Source organism: Staurois parvus, unplaced genomic scaffold (assembly GCF_062004578.1).
Source record: "Staurois parvus isolate SC_StPar_1 unplaced genomic scaffold, SC_StPar_1.0 ptg000005l, whole genome shotgun sequence".
In the NCBI taxonomy this organism is placed as follows: Eukaryota; Metazoa; Chordata; class Amphibia; order Anura; family Ranidae; genus Staurois; species Staurois parvus.
Window position 1 is genome coordinate 4,418,701 of NW_028317801.1, and position 19,444 is coordinate 4,438,144.

Consider the following 19,444-nt stretch of genomic DNA (forward strand, 5'->3'; position numbering starts at 1 on the left):
GTTCCATCGCATGCATCAAAGTATTCCACTGTGTGGCTAGCCAGTACAGGCCTTAAAGATAAACAATAATGACATGGCCCCCTTCCTCAACTGACCTAAACCCTGTTGGGAACTTGTGTTCCCTTCTTAAACGGGCGATTTACAGTGAAGGAAAACAGTACACCTCTCTGAACAGTGTCTGGGAGGCTGTGGTTGCTGCTGCACAAAAACTTGATCATCAATAGATCAAGAAACTGACAAACTTAATGAATGGAAGGCTTATGACTGTCATTAAAAAGAAGGGTGGCTAGATTGGTCACTGATTTTTTTTTTTATAAGTCAGAAATGTTTATTTGTAAATTTTGAGTTGTTTGTTTATTATACTCACTTTAACCACTTGCCCTCTTGAGCATTTTTTGCTGTTTGGCACTGCGCTATTTCAACTGGTAATTGCACAGTCATGCAATGCTGTACTCAAATTAAATTTATGTCCTTTTTTCACACAAATAGAGCTTTCTTTTGGTGGTATTTGATCACCTCTATGGTTTTTATTTTTTGTGCTACAAACAAAAAAAAGACCGAAAATTTTGAAAAAAAAAGATATTTTTCACTTTTGGTTATACAATATATCCAATGGACTCAAAGTTGGTCATAAATTAAGGCTAAAATGTATTCTGCTACATGTCTTTGGTAAAAAAAAAAAAAAAATCTCAATACATGTATATTAAATGGTTTGTGTGAAAGTTATAGCATCTACAAACTACAATATATATATATTGAAATTTATGTAGCTTTTACTTTCTGACTGCCTATCACATTTCTTGAGGTGTTAAAATGCCAGGGCAGTACAACCCCCCACCAAATGACCCCTTTTTGGAAAGTAGACACCCCAAGGATATTTCAGAGAGGCATGTTGAGTCCATGGAACATTTTGTTTTTTGCCACAAATTTTTTGAATATGACAGTTTAATTTTTTTACACAAAGTTGTCACTTTAATGATATATTGCTCATGCTTGCCATAGGTATATGTGGAATAACACCCCAAAACACATTCTTTTACTTCTCCCAAGTATGGGGATACCACATGAGAGAGACTTTTTGGCAGCCTAGCTACATACAAGCCTCTAAAATCCAATGACCACCTCCAGGTTTTCAAAGGGCATATTTCCTCATATCACTTCACCACTACCTGTCACAGTTTCGGAGGCTATAAAATGCTAGCATAGTACAAACACCCCCCCCCCCCCCAAATGACCCCTTTTTGGAAAGTAGACACCCCAAGGAATTTGATAAGAGGCATGGTAAGTATTCTACAGATATAATTTTTGTCACAGGGTTTTGAAAAAGAAAAAAAGAAAAGAGAAAATACATATTTTGTTGTCTTTCTTCATTTTCCAGAAACATGTGGCAACAAATGAGATCTGCAAAACACTCACCATGCCTCGTAGCAAATACGTTGGGAGTGTCTACTTTCCAAAAAGGGTTCATTTGGATGGATTGCTTCTACTCTCCTGGCATTTCAAAGCCAACATTTGTAGCTTATGCCACACATCACCCACTCTTGAAGACCAAGCCTTTTCTGACACTTTTTGTTCACATGAAAAAAGTTTTTTTACTTGAAAATTACTTTGAACCCCCAAACATTATATATTTTTTTAAAGCAGAGGCACTAGAGAATAAAATGGTGGGAATAGAAATTTTTTACGTCACACAGTATTTGCGCAGTAATTTTTCAAACGCAAATCTTTTTGGGGAAAAATACAGTTTTTAGAATTTTAATGCACAAAAACACAATATATTGCCCAACTGTTTGATAAAATATAAAAGATGTTACGCTGAGTAAATAGATACCAAACATGACATGCTTTAAAACTGCGCATGCCCATGCAATGGCAACAAAGTACATACATGTTTATTATCGATAGGCATTGCTTTAAAAGCCTGTACAGGTCACCAATTTATATTTACACAGGAGGTCTAGTGCTAGAATTACTAGCCCTCGATCTGAAGTTTACGGCGATAACTCAGATGTATGGTGCAACCACTGTTTACATACTGGCATGGGGTCAATGCTTGCACACGCGGGGGGGGGGGGGCCAAGGGTGTTTTTTTTTTTTTTAATTATTTTTACACTGTCTCTTTAATTTTTTTTAATCACTTTTAATGCTATCACAGGGAATGCAAATATTCCCTATAATGGGCATTGTCATATATTCTTTTTTGAGAAATCTGGGGTCTATCAGACTCTGGATATCTCCTCTGCCCTTACATTATCTAATCTTGCCGGTGTGATCAGATGCTTTCCCAATTTATAACTGGCGCTTTTTATATCCTGCGAAACTGAAGTGATGAAATGCTCGTAGCTTCCGATTTCTTAGACTATAGAGATGATTGGAGCCACTCTGGTCTCTGACCAGCTCTATGGTCAGCCAGCGGAACTGCTGGGTGCATTCTCAGATTCCCCTGTGGGACAGGAGAGCCCAAGAAAACTGTGGAAGGCAGCAGGAGGTTTCCATGCGAATTGTCTGGCAAGTGCTGAATTTGGTTGGGTGGGCGGCCATGTATTGCTGTGCGTATAAATTGCCTTGGCCCACAATCAAATGCTACAAATCTTCCATGAAAAACAGCGGAGGGGCTAAACACTAATGCTGGCAGCGAACAGGGCCAATTCTGCTAACTCTGCATTTTTGTGGACACTATAGAAAGGAGACACTAATATAGTTCTGTTCATGATCAATATATTGATCCGTACAAACACTAAACTAGTAATGACGGTGATCAGCGACCTATAGCGTGAGTGCGATAGCGTGCAGGCAATCTAACGCTAGCTGACCCTGGCTGGGAGGGACGCTTACTGACCCTGGCACTGATGTCGCTAGTGGCAGGAATACAGTGATCAGTGACAAATTCTATATACTGACACTGTACTAATGGCACTGGCTGGGTGACGGGTGATCAAAGGGTTAATAAGTGCGATCAAAGGGTTAAATGTGCTAATCTAATGCATGCGTGTAAAATGTAGTGGTGCTTTTACTCGGTGGCACATTCTCTCTTCTCTCCCTGGACCGACAGGTGGGGGGGCAGTGGGGGGTGAAGGTGCGTTCACACCCCAAAATAGGAAGCGACGCATGATTACGTTGCTTTGCCAAGAGCTGCTGCTCTTGAATTGTCATGAATGAGTTAAGTTTTGACAGCTCAGGATAGTGATCGGTGATTGGCTGGAGCTGGTCACATAGTACAGGGTGCTGTGATTGGCCCCATGTATCATGTGACAGCTGTGGGCCAATCACAGCTCACTAGGAAGAGAGGAAGAGCAGATATGAATGACATTGATTCATAGAAGTTTTGCTTGCATAGCAATCACATGATCACCAGGTCCCGTGCATCGGGATCGTCATTCCTCTGTGTCGCGTTAGTACAGCCAGAGTGATGTACAGGTACATCGCTTTGACTGTAGCTGACGCCTGGCCGCAGTACATTGCGGGAGGGAAGTGGTTAACAGATGAAAATAAACAAGTGAGATAGGAAAATTTTTATTTTTCATTTAGTTGCATAATTCAGCACATTAATAATAGCCCAGTAATTGTGCACACATAGATATTCTCCTGAGAAAGCCAAAACCTCACTTTTACTTTCCTAAATATTCAGGTTTGAGGTTTATTAACATTTTGGATTGACCGAGAGCACTGTAATTGTTCAATGATTAAATTAAAATTCAAAAATACAACTTTCCAATTGTGCACGCAGTGTATTTATTCTAGCGAATTTAGCACTTTAATTGCACACAGGTTCATTCTACTAATGTTATAACTTTCAAAAGCAACTGACTACACTATAGCCTAGTAAGGGATCTCATAGCAAAGGAGGACTATAATTAATCAAGTTATTTAATTTATTAAACAAAGTCTTATTTAAGGTACATAAACTTTCAAATATGTAATCTTGAATGTTTAAAACCCTAATTTGTGTTTGTGAGTGATTTTGTTTCAGTGGTAATTTAATTGTGTTCATGTAGATACTGTGTACTTGAAGGAACATTTGGAAGTTAAAGCAATATTCGATTCCAGAGCTTGATAGACAAACAGAACCAGGGCTGGTCCCAAGAGGCTTCTTAAATGGAGTTCAGACACTGCTGGCTACTTGTACTTGAACAGCTTTACTGCAGGCATAAAGAAAATCAAACATGCTACTAACCTCCACAATATATGATTGGATCTCGCTTTCCCTCCATGTGACTGCAGAAAAAGGTTACTAAGAGCACCACAACCCGGATCACACATAATGTCATATTTAATGTCTATGAAAAAAAAAATATAGGAATTTGTGACTAAAGTGTTTGTTACGGCACACAGATTTATCTAAAATATACATTGTTATTAAACACATTACAAATAGCAACTTAATTTAAAGTGTTACTAAACCCATGACCCTGCATTCACTATATCTGTTCTCCCACAGTACACAAAGCATGGAAATGCAAACATTTTAGTAAATATAAACTGCTAAGTACCTTTTCTCAGCAGCAGTATACAGCAGTCTTGTGACTTCTATCAGTGTACAGCAGAACACTGGTTAAAGCTTGTAGGAGGCTATGAGTCTGCAGGACACCTGACCCTCTGTCTGGACAGTGTTGATTGGCCCTGTGCTGATCACATGCTCTCTCCCAAGAAAATAAAAAACAAACTCTCTAGTGATACACACCAAACTGAGCATGTGCAGCTTGCCTCTCTGGCTCTGTTCTGTAAGTTATGGATTGGGGACTGTGAAAGAAGGGGAGGAGCAGAGAAGACGGGCTGAAACATCTTTTTACCCCTGGTTCACATCTGTGCGGCCTGCGATTTGCGTGGACACAAGAGCCCATCCATTTGATGTAGCTAAGTGGTTAGCACTTCCACACAGCAGTACTAGAGTCGTTGGTTCAAATCCTAACAATGACACTACCTGCCTGAGGTTTGCATGTTCTCCCTGTGCTTGAGTGGGTTTCCTCCCACATTCCAAAAACATGCTGGTAGGTTAATTGGCTCCTATCTAAATTGGCCCTAGTATGTATACAAGTAATGCAGGCCATGGACGGGTCGTTTATCGGCCAAATTTTTGTCCGCACGAAAAATCGGCCGATATTCATGCCGTTAGTGGGGCCAGCTGAGAGCCCTGCTTTCTATGAGCATACACAGCTGCTAGTAGCAAAACCAATAATGTTTACTGTTATTGACCAGTAATTCATATGTGAAAATGACATTTAAAGCTTGAACACTCTTCCTGCTAGCAGACAAGTAGCCAAGAGGCAAGGCAGAGCTGACTAGGTTATAGCTTCTAAATAATAAAGATAAGGAAGCACTTTTCTGTATCTACTTTTAAGGCTGCTACACACTGGCTGACATTCGTTCAGTGTGTACAGCAGTCTGTTTGGCTTCTGTTGAATGGTAATGCTGGAAAACCAGCATCCAATCAGCGCTTGCAACCAATGGCTGTGAGCGGTGATCAGTGCATTCTGGTGGGGGGGCATTTCCCCTGCCAGAACACACTAGCTCATCAGGGGAGATAGCTGCATGAGCATCACATAGTTAGTAAGGTGACCTCTCAGGTTTTTTTTTTGTTCAGCCCGCTGGGTTGAAAAAAAAAATGATCGTGTGCCTAGCATTAAAGTGATTCTAAAGGCTTATTTTTTTTAAAGTTAAATAACAAACATGTATATACTTACCTGCTGTGTGCAGTGGTTTTTCACAGATCAGCTCAGATCCTCCTCTTCTCGGGTCCCCCGCAGGCTCTCCTGGTCCCTCCCTCCTGTCGGGTGCCCCCATAACAGCCAGCTTGCTATGGGGGCACCTGCCGCTCCATGTGTCCAAGACAGTGAAAAAGCCCCCCTGCCTTTCACAATCACCAAAACTGGTAAAGCAGGACAGTTGTATACAATGGATGGCTTCATTCATGCCATCCATTGTATACTAGTGTCTAGCTGTGAATGGTCACAGCTAATCACATGTACATGTCATGTGATTAGCTGTGGCCAAATCACAGCTAAGCACAAAAAAAAACCAAAAAAAAAAAAACCCTGAATGAATCGATGTCATTTAGGTAAATGCTTGCTTATAGGAAACTATTTCTTTGCTATAAGCAAATTGTGTAAAAAAAAAAAAAAAAAAAAATACTGATCACTTCCCCAAAGTAGTACAATGTTACTATGGTAACATTGTACTACTTTGGACATAGTGAAATATGAAAAAAAAATCTTAAAAAAAAAGAAAAAAAAATGTAATAAAAAATTTGAAATAATAAAAAAACATATATATATATATATTTTTTTTTCACACTGTCACCAGTCAGTGTCTCTGATCACCGCCATGCCAGTTATATGATGACGCTGTACTGCACTGGTGACAGTACGTAAAAAAAAAAAAAAGTGAAAATAATTTTTTTTATTTTTTCATTTTCCAAAAAATTATGACAAAAAAAATACAACTTCAAAAAACTCGCCATGCCTCTTATGAAGTACGTCGGACTGTCTACTTTGCAAAAAAGGGTCATTTGGGGGATATCTGTACTATTCTGACATTCTTGGAGATCAAGAAATTAGATACTTCAGGATTGATCAATATTCAGATCTATACCATAGTTTGTGAACTCTATAACTTTCCTAAAAACTAAAAAATACATCCTAATTTGGGTTATTTTCACCAAAGACATAGCAGAATACATATTGGCCTAAATTTATGAAGAACAATTATTTATTTGTAAACTTTTATAACAGAAACAAAGAAAAACGTGTTTTTTTTCAAAATTTTTGGTCTTTTTTTTGTTAATTTAGCAAAAAATAAAAACCCCGGCGGTGATTAAATACCACCAAAAGAAAGCTCTAGTTGTGTGAAGAAAATGATAAAATTTTAGTTTGGGTACAATGTTGTATGACCGCGCAATTGTCATTCAAAGTGTGAGAGCGCTGAAACCTGAAAAATGGCCTGGGCAGGAAGGGGGTAAAAGTGCCCGGTATTGAATTGGTTAATATTATGCAGTATAGTGTGAGATATTGAGCAGAGCAATCTCCTCTCAGAATGCTGTGAATTCAGCAGGTGTTCTCCACAATTTGAAGCTTTTGTAAAGCTCTCAAAAGGAGACCTGGTCTGCAATGCTACAAGGCACTTAAGAGGAGAGAGATTTCCTTTTGAGAAATCCCGAGAACTCAGCAACGTTAATTTACCCCTGCTTAACCCCCCTGGCAGTATTCCTGAGTGCAGCTCGGGGTTAATTCAGTGCCAAAAGCGGTAACCCCGAGCTACACTTGGGATTACCCTGCAGCGTTGCTCAGGGATTTGCAGTTTTACTTACCTTGTCCTGCACTCCCGCGATGTCCCCCCTGCAGCGTCCCCGGCCATCTCCTCCAGCCCATGCTGGCATCCGTCTTCTGGGTTCCGGTCCCTGCGAACGTCGGGACGTACGGGGCCAAACCGGCAGGAAAGTTAAAAAATTTTAAAAGTAGCATTCACTAAATACACTAAAATCACATAGTAAAACATTACTGTTTCAAAGCATTTCACATACATTTTATCCCTACTGCTTTGTCCTGTGCCCTGCCTGCATTTTTACCATTCTTTCTGCCTTGAAACTGAGAAAAAGTCCATGGCATCCAAAAAGCGTCCCTTTAGGTCAAAAGTGATTTTATACCAGCTAGAGAACAGAAATAGTAAATCAGAACCACTTGCAGAATTGACTGATAATGATTCGTGGGGAAATTCGTCATCAGACACTGAAAACGATTTTGAGACTTTGCTCAGTGATGTGTGAACTTGGCACTATATTTCAAATTTCAGTGTTTTTGGTTTAATTATATTGTTGAATTAATTTTATTATTATATTATTTTTTATGATTATTTATTATATTATAATTTATGATTTCATGTTTCAAATTTTATCATACCCGGGATGTTTACTAGACAATTGTTCGAACAGATTTCAGTGAGTTATTCCTAAAAATTACAGGCCTACAATAAAAAAAAACCAAAACATATTTCCATGCAAAAAAATGTACCGCTTTGAGCACAGAAATATTGACATAATCAAACCGCTAGGAAGGTTAATAAATGGACACCTTAGTCTGGTACTGACTCTGCAAGAGGAGAGACTTCATGTCGCTATACTATCTAGACAGTATGTGATCTTGGTCCACTTTCTGACTGAGACAGCTTGGAGGCACTGGGCTCTTACACTGCCTGCTCAGTATATATTCTGGGTGTGCTGTGCCCCCCTACATATGTACTTGCGATCGAGGCGGATTGACAACTAATGGGGCCCCCAGGCAATAGGGGATCATGGGGCCCCTGTGTCCTTGCCCAAACTCAAAAAAGCCTATGAAAAAAGTAGCAGGGGCATCTCATGGGGCCCCCTACTGACCCTGGGCCCTTGGGCAGTGCCCGAGTTTCCAAATGGTCAGTCCACCCCTGCTTGCGATTGTAGAGGTCCACAGACTTGGAATGATGCCGACTATGCCCCCTCCGTCTTATGCTTGAGCAGTGTCACCCACGAATGTTGATATGCCAGTTCACCAGAATAGATCATGAAGAAGCATTATCTGCATAGCGCATAGAGATTCAGCAGTTATTAAAGTCCCGCTTACATGTAATAATAATGATGTTTATACATGCCTAGGAAATCATGATTTATTTACTTTGTATAGTTTTTTCATAGTGGCCTTAATGCTGAAGGTGTTTGGTTATATCAATATGGAGTGATCTCATGTTTTCATCTCGACCTGTTTTTAATTTTGGATATGGAATAAAATATTACTTTTCAATATAACCAGGTGTCAACATTAATTCTGGAGTTTTTGTGTCATATACACAGACACACACATATGATAAGCAGGAGTGGGATAGAACCTTATACTGGAACTTTACTCTCTCAATCAACATTGACTATTTTGAATCCCTATGCTGCTAGCATTAGTAGATAAAAAAGTACCGTATTTTTCGCTCCATAAGACGCACTTTTTTCCCCCCCAAAAAGGGGGTAAATGTCAGTGCGTCTTATGGAGCGAATATAAAGCGGCCAGTCCGGTATTTCTGCCGCCACCACGTCAGAATACCGGGCCGGCCGCTCAGCTGTTGTCTCCTACAGGGCCTTACCTGTTCCTCGCTCCAGCGCTGCACAGTCTTCCCGCGCTGGCTTCTGTGACAGCCGGGTGCCCACTGCGCATGTGCTGCGCTTTGTGAATGATCCGGTGTCTTCTGGGACACATGACAGGTCCCAGAAGGCGCTGGGCCATTCACAAAGCGCAGCGCTTTTCGCGCATGCGCAGTGGGCACCCGGCTGTCACAGAAGCCGGCCCGGGAAGAAGAGAGAAGGACAACTTTGCGGAAGTGGGAGCGGGTACCTGTCAAATTCAGGTACCCGCTCCCCCTCCCTCCCCAAAGGTCAGCAGTCTCTGGTCATTCCCTGCACTGTCTGCAGTCTCTGGTCATTCCCTGCACTGTCTGCAGTCTCTGGTCATTCCCTGCACTGTCTGCAGTCTCTGGTCATTCCCTGCACTGTCTGCAGTCTCTGGTCATCCCCTGTACTGTCTGCAGTCTCTGGTCATCCCCTGTACTGTCTGCAGTCTCTGGTCATTCCCTGCACTGTCTGCAGTCACTGGTCATTCCCTGCACTGTCTGCAGTCTCTGGTCATCCCCTGCACTGTGTCCGCAGTCTCTGGTCATCTCCTGCACTGTGTCTGCAGTCTCTGATCATCTCCTGCACTGTGTCCGCAGTCTCTGGTCATCTCCTGCACTGTGTCCGCAGTCTCTGGTCATCTCCTGCACTGTGTCCGCAGTCTCTGGTCATCTCCTGCACTGTGTCCGCAGTCTCTGGTCATCCCCTGTACTGTGTCTGCAGTCCATTGGTTCAGAATATTTTTTTTCTTGTTTTTCGCCTCTAAAACCTAGGTGCGTCTTATGGTCAGGTGCGTCTTATGGAGCGAAAAATACGGTATATTATATTTACTTGTTTTAAACAGTTTTTTATATTTCTTCAATTACTTCCTGTTTTCTCGGTTAGGAAATTGATGTCATACATCTCAGGAGGGAAGGGGGGGGGGGTTCTCAGCTAAGCACACCCTCCTGTCTTCGTGTCTGAGCTAAGGGCAGACAGATGGATTTCACTAAGTAATTGCTATATGAATCATCTGCCCTTTCTCAAGATGGATACAGTCAGAAATGCTAGGGGGTGTTTTTCTAAATGACTTCTCAGCAAAATAAAGCACAGACATGAATGGATGAGTTTGCTTTGAATATTAAAATGAAATAACACTTTTGTTTTATGCTGCTCAGATACTGTGTAGTTCTGCCTTAAACATAATAAAGAACAGTTCACACAGCAAGTTTCTTTTAAATCATTAGATGTGTCCACCACCACACACTGAACTACCACTCACACCAGAAGGTTTGAGCTCACTCAGTATAAGGGGTCAATACATGTTATGATCCCCTTACTGCATCTCCTTCTTGGATATAATGCCAGCTGATTTCCAACCCCTCCACCAAACACTTATCTTTCCTTCTCCATCAACATTTCTTTATTAATCCTGCACATAAAGACAATGATTTTTCTCAGTCTGTAGGAAGCATTTTCTTTTACAGTTTCGTTTACGGCAATCCTTTAGCTTCTAAACATTTAAGGACTGAAAGATTTGTGATGGTTTCAAACAATTTTGAGAATAACATTATGTTAACACACGGTAAAAATGTGTATGATTGGACCCTGGGTGTTACTTTCTGCATGCTTGTTGCATCAGAGTTTTAGAAATGTAGAAGCCAAACACAGCCAGACAACTAACATTTTCAGGAGGAGGTGAATAAGGGCATTCTTAATTTTTTTTCTGACAAGCGTACTTTAAAATGTGCATAATACAAAGTAAATCCATTACTCCTATTCACCAACAAACACATAAAGCCTTTTTTTAATACTTAGAGTTTTTTTTATCAACAAATGTGCATATATTTTTCATTTCTACATTTAAAATTATAGCACACATGCATCAAACTCAAAAGCAAATCTAACACAGTATACCTTCAATAAAAAATGTCACGCATTTGACATTGGTTTGTGAAGTGTTTGCAATGTGTGTAACATGAATTCCTGTTAACTTGAAGGAGGGATCAAAGCACTTAAAATGCAGGAAAATATGAAATACTGTGCTTGAAATTACATTTAGGTTTAAAAGCATTTTAATACTTTATAAGGCCAGCTCAATGATAGTTTACAGCTTAGCGAGTAGCATAAAGCAGTTCAAAACATGACTTGTACTAAGCTGAACACAGATTAGATCCCTCAGCCAGGTACAAGGAACAATACGCTTACCTGAGTAGCAGCAGCAGTGTAGGTTGTACACCTGTCTTTCCAGTTACTCACTATTAAGCTAACCAGGTTTAAAGACCTCCCAGTTAATTTATAGCTCTCTGGCAGAGCATTGTTGGATGAGAAGTTTTTCATGGGTCATGTGGTGTTTCCTACTGCTGCCACGATACTTGTGGGAAAGTGTTTTTTAGGTGACTGACACAAAACAGAGCCAATCAGAAAAGACACAGGGACATGGTGAATGATTCATTAGCCTGTGTGAATGTCCCATCTGGAATGCAACAGGAAAACCTTGATATTTAGCCATACTTGCAAGAACAAATACACACGCTTTAATAATGCAGCAGCAACAGCTAAACAGGATAGTTTTGTATTTATAATTTTCTTTGTTCTAAGAATACCATACTGTAAACAGCACAATATTTTGCACTGAATGGAAATAGCTGGTAATTTCTTAGTATATTTAAACTGTAAGTGAATAATGAAAACAAAATTCAAATACAAACACATTTTTGCGAACTGTCTTACCCATCAAATAATAAGCAACTCTGTTCAGCATTTTTTCTAATCTTGACACCACTGCTTGACATCATATCAGGGTAAAACCCTTTTTTAATTTAGTTTTTGGTATCGCAGGGAATGGTTAGATCCTCTTAAGATTTTATTGCCGTCTCTATTCTCATTGATAAGATTCACCCTTTATATTTGTTCTGGAGACCATTGTCATTCTGAAATAAAATTCATATCCATAATATTCATAAATCCATAATTTTGGTGTTGTTCCCAGAACAAGAGGTAAGAGGAAACCTTCCAATGGGGACATGTGCTTTGGAGAAAAGTGTCAGAGGGAAACACCCCTCATTTTGGGAAATTTCCTGTAACTTCCTTTTGCATCCCTGTCACAGGAAATAAAGAGAAATCCCCTCAATAAATAGCCTGGCTGGGGTTTTAACCCATCCCTTTTTTTATACTATTTTTATAAAAAATTTGACATGGTTTACAAAAAAAAAACCCCAACATTTTTTTAACCTGCCCCCAAAAAAACATCGGCCCACCCCCTTACAATCTCCCCAACAGCAGGGGTCATACAATTACAAACAAGTTCTGATAGAATTTGAAATAGCTAAATTGTAGGGCATAGATATTCATTTCTTTTAAGCAGTTCACAATGAAGGATCAATTACCACAATAATAAAAGTAAGATACAGGTTGAAAATCTAATCTTGCCTTTATATTGTCTGAGCAGCCAACAAAAGGTATACCACCCAACTCTTCTCCTAACAGAACATCCACGCATCTTGTCATGCATTGGAAACTAATGAGGAGGAGTGACTACTACAAGACTATTAATATTTCAGTGTAATAAAATAGTAAGGCATACCCACAAAAAAGGGGAATAATTAGAAAGAGATCAAGAGAGTAACCTTTCAGTATTAATGCTGTATGTGCTATGCCTGGAGCGTTAACTCTTCCCTACTTTATCCAACAAAAGAAAAAAAATATTTTGGGTGTACATACACTTCAGTTTTTCACTGCTACAGGCAAGCAATATAGTGTTGTCAACCCTATGACTGGAAAGGGAAGAAGCAGCAGCTTACTGAGGATACCGAGGCTGATTTACTAATCGATTTGAGAGTGTTCACATAGCATATCGTGTTGAAGTGGTAGTAAAGTCCTCTTTTTTTTATTTATACCTACAGGTAAGCCTATAATAGGTATGTGCAATACAATAATGCAATGCAAATATATCAAAAACTCTTATGTGTCACCACAAATTTAAAAAATAAAACAAAGGAATCCAAATATGAAGCAAAAAAACTGAACTCAGTGGTTTTTTGATTATGAGGGAACTGACAAATGTGGATACCAAACACCATCAAACTCCTTAACCACTTGCCCTTCTGAGGATGTACCCCCCTACCTGACCAGGCCATTTTTTGCGTTCTGGTGCTGCGTTACTTTAACTGACAATTGTCATGCAACGCTGCACCCAAATGAAATTTATGTCCTTTTTCCCCACGAATTGAGCTTTCAGTGGTATTTGATTGCACATTATATATATATATATATCTATCAATTTTGAGAAAAAAAAAACTATATTTTTGATTTTTTGCAATCAAACATGTCCAGTAAAAAATGTACAAAAAATTGGCTAAAAAAAAAAATCCAAAAATATGTGTAAATTAATTGGTTTATGTTACGTTTACAAACGGCAGTATATATACACTGTAATTTGTTTTTTTTTTACTAGTATTGGCGGTGCTCAGTGACTTATGGCGGGGTGCGGCGGGCAACCTGACACTGGGGGAAACTGATTTGGTGTCACTGACATCCCCAGTGACACCAATGTAGTGATCAGTGCGACAAAAAACCCCCCAAAAAAACTGACAATGTACTAATGGCACTGGGCAGGAAGGGGTTAACATGAGGGGCGATCAAAGGGTTAACTGTGTGCTGGGAGGGTTTTACTGGGGGGCTGTTGGTGCTTCACTGCACGCACACTGCTCTGGATGGCTGTGCTGTGCACAGTCATTCAGAGCAGTGTGTCTGAGCTGACAGGGAGGACTGTTAGTAAACAAAGCAGCCCTCCTCCCTATCGGAGATCCTCGGTAATCACCGGGCGCCGGCAGGGAATCACTGCGCCCCTACCCGGAAATGCAAAATCACGTATATATACACGTGATTTTGCTCAACCCTGCTGCCATGTAGCAGTATATCTGCTATAGGGCAGTGGGGAAGCGGTTAATGATAAACCACACAGCACCTTGGAATACAACAGAGGGAGGCTTACCAGAATCATATGAACCCCAATTTAGAGTGGTCAACCAGTGCTTGTGAATCAATCCAAGATATCCAGCTTTCCTCAAAACCATATGTCATATGTGTGTGTGTGTGTGTGTATGCGTGCGTGCATGTACGTGTGTGTGTATTTGTGTGTATGTACATGTGTCTGTGTATGTATGTACATGTGTCTGTGTGTATGTACATGTGTCTGTGCATGTGTACTTCTGTGTATGTACATGTATCTGTGTGAATGTATGTCTGTACGTGCCTGTGTGTGTGTGTATACATGTGTCTGTATGTGTGTGTATGTACATGTGTCTGTGCGTGTGTACATGTTTCTGTGTGTGTATGTATATGTCTGTGTGTGTGTGTACAGGTGTCTCTGTTTGTGTGTGTTTGTTGGTGGCGAGTAACTCTTAAGGCCTGACTGTGATGCTGTTAACTTGCAGGGTAAAGATTTTGTAGGGGATTTTTTTTTCCCCGTTTACTACCACTTTAATATTCATTTCACTTATACAATCATATGACATGAAAGGAAGCAGTTTGCCCTGTATCAGTGCCACGCATTGAAATGGTATGAGTGGGCCAGCCACCAGCACCCAACATCCAATGATGCTCCGGGGCCGGTCTTGCCTGTCAGCACCATGACAATGCATCCAGGGCAGGCAGCATGCAGGACAATCCCCAGCATTAAAGCTGGCCATACTTTATACAATTTTCTTGTATATTCATTTAGCTCTACCTTCAACTACACTATATTGCTAAAAGAATTGGGACACCCCTCCAAATAATTGGATTAAGGTGTTCCAATCACCTCCATGGCCACAAGTGTATAAAAATCAAGCACCTACGCATGTCAACTGCTTCTACAAACACTTGAGAAAGAATGGGTCGCTCTGAGGAGCTCAGTGAATTCAAGCGTGGTACTGTGATAAGTTGCCACCTGTGCAATAAGTCCATTTGTGAAATTTCCTTGCTACTAAATATTACATGGTCAACTGGTAGTGGTATTATAACAAAGTGGAAGAAACTGGGAACAACAGCAACTCAGCCACGAAGTGGTAGGCCTCATAAAATGACAGAGCGGGGTCAGCGCATGCTGAAGTCACCAATTGTCAGCTAATTAGTTAATAGCTAAAGACCGCCAAACTTCGTGTGACCTTCAGATTAGCACAACAGTGTGTAGAGAGCTTCATGGAATGGTTTTCCATGGCCGAGCAGCTGCATCCAAGCCTTACATCACCAAGTGCAATGCAAAGCACTGGATGCAGTTCTGTAACGCACGCCACCACTGGACTCTAGAGCAGTGGAGACTTGTTCTCAGGAGTGACAAATCACAGTTCTCTGGCTGGCAATCCGATGAACATCTCTGGGTTTGGCGGTTGCTAGGATAAAGGTACTTGCCTGACTGGATTGTGCCAAGTGTAAAGTTTGGTGGAGGGGGGATTATGGTGTGGGGTTGTTTTTCAGGGGTTGAGCCTGGCCCCTTAGTTCCAAGTGAAGGGAACTCTTAAGGCCTCAGCATAGCAAGACATTTTGGACAATTTCATGCTCCCAACTGGGAACAGTTTGGGGATGGCCCCTGCCTATTTCAACATGACTGCGCACCAGTGCACAAAGCAAGGTCAATAAAGATATGGATGAGCACGTTTGGGGTGGAGGAACTTGACTGGCCTGCACACGTCCTGATCTCAACCCGACTGAACGCCTTTGGGATCAATTAGAACAGAGACTACGAGCCAGGCCTTCTCGTCATCAGTGCCTGACCTCACAAATGCGCTTCTGGAAGAATGATCAAACATTCCCATAGACACTCTCCTAAACCTTGTGGACAGCCTTCCCAGAAGAGTTGAAGCTGTTATAGCTGCAAAGGGTGGGCCAACTCAATATTGAACCCTACGAATTAAGACTGGGATGCCATTAAATTTCATGTGCATGTAAAAGGCAGGTGGCAACATGTGTATATTCAAATCTGCAACCATAGTGAGGACAAACGTCAAAAGCTAAAAGGTGTACAAATTATACATCTTCAAATGATTTAAAAAAAAAACAAAAACACACGCACACACACAAAAAAAAAAAAAACCGAGACTGAAAGCATCAAAAGGTTATCGGCCTGTGGTGCTCAAACAGTAATTCCGGGCAACAAGTGAAATCAGTCAGTGAGCTGCTTCGATTATCAATCTTTCAATCCGAGTGAAACGACTGATTTAACCCTTTTCGCCATTTTATTTGTTCAATAATTTTTATAGAAATAAAATGCAAATAGAATAAAACAGATGAAATAGAATGCAGTTTCATTACAGTTCCAACAAGAGTTAACAGTTATAGGAGTGATATATAGAAGACAGCAAAAGTCACTGATATACTTGAAGTGACAAGAATATAGTTTGCACATCAGTTAGTCATGTACAGTTAGGTCCATATATATTTTTACACAGGTGCAATTTTAGATTTTTTCAGGTATTTACCAAAACATATATAAGCTATAGTTATATAATGGATATGGGCTGAAAGCGCACACTCTCAGGTTTAATTTGAGGGTATGTACATCCAAATTGGAAGCAGGGTTTAGGAATTACAGCTCTTAAGAGTAGCCATCCCCCCTTTTTCAAGGGACCAACAGTAATTGGACAATTGAATATAATCATAAATAAAATGTTTATTTTTAATATTTTGTTGAGAATCCTTTACTGGCAATTACTGCCTGAAGTCTGGAACCCATGAACATTACCGAAGGACATTGCCACTGGAGTCCTCTTCCACTCCATCATGACGACATCATGGAGCTGGTAGATGTTAGAGACCCAGGGAATCATGCTCTGCTTCAGTATGTCACAGTACATGTTGACATTTATGGTTCCCTCAATGAACTGTAGCTCCCCAGTGCCGGCAGCACTCATGCAGCCCCAGACCATGACACTCCCACCACCATGGTTGACAGCAGGCAAGACACACTTGTCATTGTACTGCTCACCTGGTTGCAGCCACACACACTTGACACCATCTGAACCAAATAAGTTATCTTGGTCTCATCAGACCACAGGACATGGTTCCAGAAATCAATGTCCTTAGCCTGCTTGTCTTCAGCAAACTGTTTGCAGGCTTTCTTGTGCATCAACTTTAGAAGAGGCTTCCTTCTGGGATGACAGTCATGCAGACCAATTTGATGCAGTGTGCGGCGTATGGTCCGAGTACTGACAGGCTGACACCCAACCCCATCAACCTCTGAAGCAATGCTGGCAGCACTCATAAGTCTGTTTCCCAAAGACAACCTCTGGATATGACGCTGAACACATGCACTCAACTTCTTTGGTCGACCATGGCGAGGCCTGTTCTGAGTGGAACATGTCCTGTTAAACCACTGTATGGTCTTGGCCACCGTGCTGCAGCTCAGTTTCAGGGTCTTGGCAATCTTCTTATAGCCTAGGCTATCTTTATGTAGAGCAACAATTCTTTTTTTAAGATCCTCAGAGAGTTCTTTGCCATGAGGTGCTATGCTGAACTTCCAGTGACCAGTATGAGAGAGTGAGAGCGTTAACACCAAATTTAACACACCTGCTCCCCATTCACACCTAACGATTCAACAGGACACCAGGGAGGGAAAATGGCTAATTGGGCCCAATTTGGACATTTTCACTTAGGGGTGTACTCACTTTTGTTGCCAGCTGTTTAGACATTAATGGCTGTGTGTTGAGTTATTTTGAGGGGAGAGCAAATTTACACAGTTATACAAGCTGTACACTCACTAATTTACATTATAGCAAAGTGTTATTTGTTCAGTGTTGTCACATGAAAAGATATAATAAAATATTTACAAAAATGTGAGGGATGTACTCACTTCTGTGAGATACTGTGTGTGATAACATAATACAGGTGACAATTTCTTTTTACAAAGAGGCAACAGGGGTTTATAAAAACCCGAATGCCTCCCCCTGCACTCTTATGAAGCTAATTGAACATAAATGGTGTAGGGGGCATCATATTCCAGTACAGGAGGCAGTGTCTGGATAGCTTTACACTCACTTGAAACACTTCTACTTGAAAGCTGACAGTGCAGTGTGAAAGTATAAGCAAACTACTGGCCTGTTTACATGTTGTGGCAGCAATAACATTAAAGCATATCGGAAATCAAAAAACAAAAATGTATTTATTGCAGCTTACCAGTCCATAGATGTGATGGCTTCATTAGTTCTCTTTGTTTTTTAGACCAAGCACATTGTTTGCAAATAAAGAAAAATATCTGTTCATCCGGACAGAAATTCAGTATCCTTGAAACTACCTCTATACTGAACTGAAATCTCAATGTTATCAACTTTCCTAGGTATATTCTCTGAAGTACATGATCCCTACTCCCTATCTAATGTTGATGAGGAAAGGGATAGATGTCTGTAGTCCAAATCAGGATAACAGAACTCCAGAACAGATAAACCAAAATTACTCTGTACTTAGGAAGATCCCACATCCACCAAATTAACCATACAATAAAGAGCTACTACATAAATACATATAACACTACTGTATAAACCAGAAAGCGTAAATAAAATTCCCCCCTAAGCAGCACTCTTAAAACTGAAATGTAACACTGGGTGATTATGGTGAGAAAATAACAGTCCATCTCTGCACTAATCATTCACAGTCCAGAAACCATATTTATCCAAATGTTCCTTGCTAATAAAACACTCTTCGTATACTCGAATCCTGAAGCTAATCTTGATCATCAGATTGCTTCCACCACATTGAACCACGTAACTTCCACTCCACAAGATACCACACTCACCAGTTCTTTTTGCCTCTCATTTACTGATCGTCATAAAGTGCATCAACCAATCCTTACAGCTGTTTCTTCTCCCAAGGGCAGTGGAATCCACAGTATCCTTCAATGCACACTAGAACTCAGAGGAACAAAATGGCACACATAATCCCATTTAAAACACTTAATTCAATCTCAACTCTCAGTTAAAAACACACTCAGAAAAATAAAAGATATTGTGCCCATCAATACACATACGTCGCTAACCCAACGCTCGAAGCGTGCGGCTGGTGCTACCAGCGTCTCACCACGGTCGCGCTGCGCAATCCTCCCGATCCGCGTGTTGGCATCACTTCTAGTCACCATATAGCCCCACTCTGACGCTTTTTGCCATCACGACTTCTCTGAGGGTGTAGCCAAACGGCACAGCAAAGCAGAATTTATAAGCACCTATTACCGCCGCTTCACACTTTTAATGCCTCTGGAGCCAAATCTCTTTGGACCAAGCCATTGCAGCATCCCAAAAGGCAAAACAGCAGGCAACTAAAGTCACAAATCACAAACCCCATATACAATATTTGCATCATGTTCTGATCACAATTTCT

At 40.7% G+C, this 19,444-nt stretch overlaps 1 protein-coding gene across 3 annotated transcripts in view; it reads right to left on the minus strand.

The window, feature by feature from the left end:
* The window catches only part of CNPY1 (canopy FGF signaling regulator 1), a 204,694-nt gene that overhangs the window by 132,268 nt on the left and 52,982 nt on the right, over nucleotides 1–19,444 (minus strand). For 2 of the 3 annotated variants that reach the window (XM_089692940.1, XM_089693009.1), the window contains exons 1-2: nucleotides 11,306–11,456; nucleotides 4,175–4,277 (exon numbers count right to left, since the gene is read on the minus strand). In XM_089692940.1, the coding sequence (XP_089549066.1) occupies nucleotides 4,175–4,277; nucleotides 11,306–11,437 (235 nt within the window). In that variant the 5' untranslated portion in view covers nucleotides 11,438–11,456. Of the gene's footprint in view, nucleotides 1–4,174; nucleotides 4,278–11,305; nucleotides 11,457–19,444 lie in introns of those variants that run through there. The other variant, XM_089693070.1, reaches the window with a different exon arrangement.